The sequence below is a fragment of the Poecilia formosa genome, unplaced genomic scaffold (assembly GCF_000485575.1).
Source record: "Poecilia formosa unplaced genomic scaffold, Poecilia_formosa-5.1.2 Scaffold91, whole genome shotgun sequence".
Taxonomy (NCBI): Eukaryota; Metazoa; Chordata; class Actinopteri; order Cyprinodontiformes; family Poeciliidae; genus Poecilia; species Poecilia formosa.
The window spans coordinates 1,396,686-1,400,255 of NW_006800030.1; the positions used below are offsets into that span (position 1 = coordinate 1,396,686).

At 37.2% G+C, this 3,570-nt stretch overlaps 1 protein-coding gene across 2 annotated transcripts; it reads left to right on the forward strand.

Moving 5' to 3' along the window:
- Positions 1-479: 479 nt before the first annotated feature.
- On the forward strand, positions 480-3,570 carry LOC103141929 (Golgi-associated plant pathogenesis-related protein 1-like). 2 transcript variants are annotated; one of them, XM_007557754.2, is made up of 6 exons: positions 480-617; positions 768-794; positions 1,656-1,865; positions 2,081-2,158; positions 2,593-2,749; positions 3,350-3,570. In XM_007557754.2, exons 2-5 carry the CDS (start codon positions 788-790, stop codon positions 2,745-2,747), a joined length of 450 nt encoding a protein of 149 aa, XP_007557816.1. In that variant the 5' UTR covers positions 480-617; positions 768-787; the 3' UTR covers positions 2,748-2,749; positions 3,350-3,570. The 2 variants fall into 2 exon arrangements, with proteins under 2 accessions (XP_007557816.1, XP_007557817.1); XM_007557755.2 differs by lacking the exon at positions 480-617 and adding an exon at positions 648-666.

Here is a 3,570-nt window from a genome sequence, read left to right on the forward strand (position 1 = left end):
CAAATCCTTCTTTCTTTACTTCTAAAAGTTGAGACAAACAGGTCTGTATAGAAAACAGAGGCAGGAAGCTTTCCCCTGGATACTACCCTCCTCCTGAAGCCACACACACTCTGGTTTCCTGAATTTGTGGTTAAGCGTCTGCCAGTGTTAAGAATGTGTAAGAAAAGTTTTTTTTATGATGAAGTAACAACATTCAGGTTATTTTGCTATGTTTTTGCTTATTTGTGTTAAATTCATGTTGTGCTTTTTAAGACCTGAAGCATCTGTGGAGTTCAGAGACGGTAAAGAAGAATTTCTTTTTTGTCATACTAAGACGTCTTTCATCATTTTCGCTTTGGTCCTTACAGCAGCTCTTGTACTGCAACATTAATATCTTATTAGCATTATTCTCATTCCCCACATAAACACCAGCCCAAAAGAAGTACAGTAACAGGGAAAGAATGTTTGATCCGATGTTTGGTTACCTTCCAGCGAACCAGATATGTAAATGTACAGGAAGAGCGGTGCGCTGCTCTCCTCCCACTTGCAGCCTGTGTGCATAAATAGCAGCTTCGACACAGAGAGATGAATTTCATCCTCACTGGATAACAACCCAGAGTCCTGGTGTCCTGAAGCAGGTGAGTTCTGGAGAAGAGTGCAGTTAGAGGGGATATACGTCTTAGTCTTGTAAGTCTGTAGGAAGTTTCTCATATAAATTAGCTTAATGAATTTCTAAGCTTTATTTAATTGTTGTTAATTCTTTTAAACTTGCTTTCATTCCTTTTCAGACTGTATTGACAGACAAACAATGGCAGGTAAGTGTAATCTTTTTCCAAGAATTTTCCAAGATATACTTTATTGTCCCCTAAGAGAAATTATTGACAGCAGAAGTGCAATGACTGAAAGATTCAGACACAATAAAGTGAATATATAAACATACAGTACAGATTATGGGAATGCAGTTTGGTCCATGTTCAATGAATTAAAGCTAATACTCTGAAAAGCAAGAAAAGGAAATAGATAGATATCTAAATTAATGCATAAGATAAAAACTTGAAATGCAATAAAGGCTTTCTCTGTCATTCTCCAAATGACAGTGGGTTTATTAAGAGAGACGGAGGTTGAAAGAAAAAAATTGTTTAAAATGATTGTTTTTGCAAGCTCTGTTGCATTTTCCTAATAATTTATAGTCACCAAGCAGAATACAGGACGGTTCCATCAAGGTGTTTTTGCCTGTTTAATTACCGTAGACAGACAGCAAAGGACAAGAATGAGAATTCCACCTGATAATTTTCATCAAGGTTTTCAGGAAGTCTGCACTGTAAAAGAAATCTCTAATTTACAGTAAGATACCAATTTACAGTAAAACCCATATAAATTTGTTGCCAGAAATATGGGTTTAACTGTATGAATACAATACATTTCCAGCAACCACAGCTGCTGTTTTTTTAACCTTAAATTAGAGACTTTTTCTTTTACAGTATAGATTTGTGATGCATGGAAAATGAAATCTTCAGGCTCATTTAGAGCAGAAATCATCAACATGATCTCCACAAACCAAAATAATGGTGCCAAGATGTTAAGATGTTATGTGCAATACAATGGACTGGTTTTACCATTGAAACCTTTTTTCTCTGGATTTGCTCTGGCTCATAAGTTTTTTATTGTTGTTTTAGATGAAGTCTTTAAGAAAGAGTTTCTGGACGCACATAATGCCTACAGGGCTCAGCATGGTGCTCCAAAACTGACCTACAACAGTGAGCTGAACGCTGCAGCGCAGAAATGGGCTGCCCATCTTCTGGAAAACAAGACGTTGGGACACAGTGACACTGACGACGGAGAAAATGTCTTCTATTCATTCAATTCACAGAAAGTTACACCAGAAGGTGCCTTCTCCTTTTCTATTACATCTTTATTTACTGGCTTTGATTTCAAAGTAATGCATTATGATCACAGTTACAAAAAAATGTATATAGAAAATAAAGAGGTGACTGTTGTCTGCTTAATGTTTGGTTACTAAAAGGAGAAGTTATCATGTAACAACCTTTAGCGTCCCAATCTGTTTTTTGCATTCTCACCTATTTATTCTCTAATGATTCAGGAAGCCAAGCTGTAGCTTCTTGGTACGATGAAATCAAGGATTATGACTTCAGCAAACCTGGACACCAACCAAAAACTGGTAAAGCACTACACACCTAACAACTTCTAACTGAAACACAGATGTATTAAAAACATGTATGAGAAAAATTTACACAATAACAACACCTTCATCATCCCAAATCGACCTTTATCCTCCAGATCACATTGGAACTGTCATGGTTGTTTGCATCTATTATTATTTGTCCTGTTGTCTCAGAGCCAAACATAAAGTGAAAAAATGTACTTAGTTTAGCATTTCTGATTTCCTTTTGAAAAATTGCTTAGTGAAAATGAAATCATACTTTAGAAGAAATATGTTTATACTGGCAATCCTGAAAAGATGCTGCAGATGGTCATTGTCCTGTCATTAGAGCTTGAAGAGGCAGCAGACGACCATCTTCTTCAACATGGTGGAATGCTCAACAGAGAGTTTAACACTGCAGTCTGATTGGACTTCTGTCTGTCTTCCTGCAGGACATTTTACCCAGGTGGTTTGGAAAAGCACCACGGAGCTTGGTGTTGGCTTGGCCACTGATGGTCACACTGTCTTTGTGATTGGGCAATACCGCCCAGGTGGGAACATAACGAACAAAGGTTACTATGAAAACAACGTTCTTCCAAAAAGCTAAAGGTAACCATTAGAACACATTTCATTTCCTTCTAGCAAAACTTCTTTACTTTGTAAACAGAATAGAACTACTCTCCTATAGATTGAGCTTTCAAGCTTTATTATTTTGTTTCACATGCTATCCATACAATCAAACTATGCAGACATATACAGAAATAAATAATAAAATCTAACAATACAATGTGGACACACTTGTCACAAGTAGCAAGCAGTCCCATTAGTAAGAATAGACATTTGTATAGATAACAAGAGAAAGGAAATTATTCCACCATGCAGGCTCACAGACACACACAGGACATTTAGCACATGTCAAACATCCACAGCAACATGATTCTGTTCAGGAGCTAAACAGGATGGGCAGCAACCTTAGCTTGGCAGCTGTATTGCAACTCAACTCAGTTCCATCTTCTGAAAGATTCTTTCCAACCAACTGGAGACGGTCCAGTCCAGACATTTCTGCAGCTACAAAAGTCTTTATGAACTCTGTATTTTAATAATCTAGGGCTTCATAAAAATGACAAGACATTCTTTTCTATCTGCATATTTAATATGTTTACATATTTCCTGACTCAATCTTTACCAGTATTTCCTGTCTTGTTGCAGAATAAAAGCTGTGCAGCGAGCTGCCAGCAGAGGACGGACTGCTGCAGGTTACACCTCCAGTGAGAGGAAGTCAGCTCAGGGGAAAAGAAACTGGATACTTCTGGTGATGGGAAGGGGAGAGTCTTTTTTTCTTTCTTTCTTTTTAATTATGACATACAGAATAGTGTAATTAGTGATCTGGGCAAAATGAACAAAGCTTCAAATAAATCTTTTCCTGGAAA

Coding starts and splice junctions, on each gene's coding strand:
- LOC103141929 (XM_007557754.2), top strand. Junction 1,866..2,080: donor ACAGAAAGTTACACCAGAAG/GTGCCTTCTCCT, acceptor CTAATGATTCAG/GAAGCCAAGCTGTAGCTTCT. Junction 2,159..2,592: donor TGGACACCAACCAAAAACTG/GTAAAGCACTAC, acceptor GTCTTCCTGCAG/GACATTTTACCCAGGTGGTT.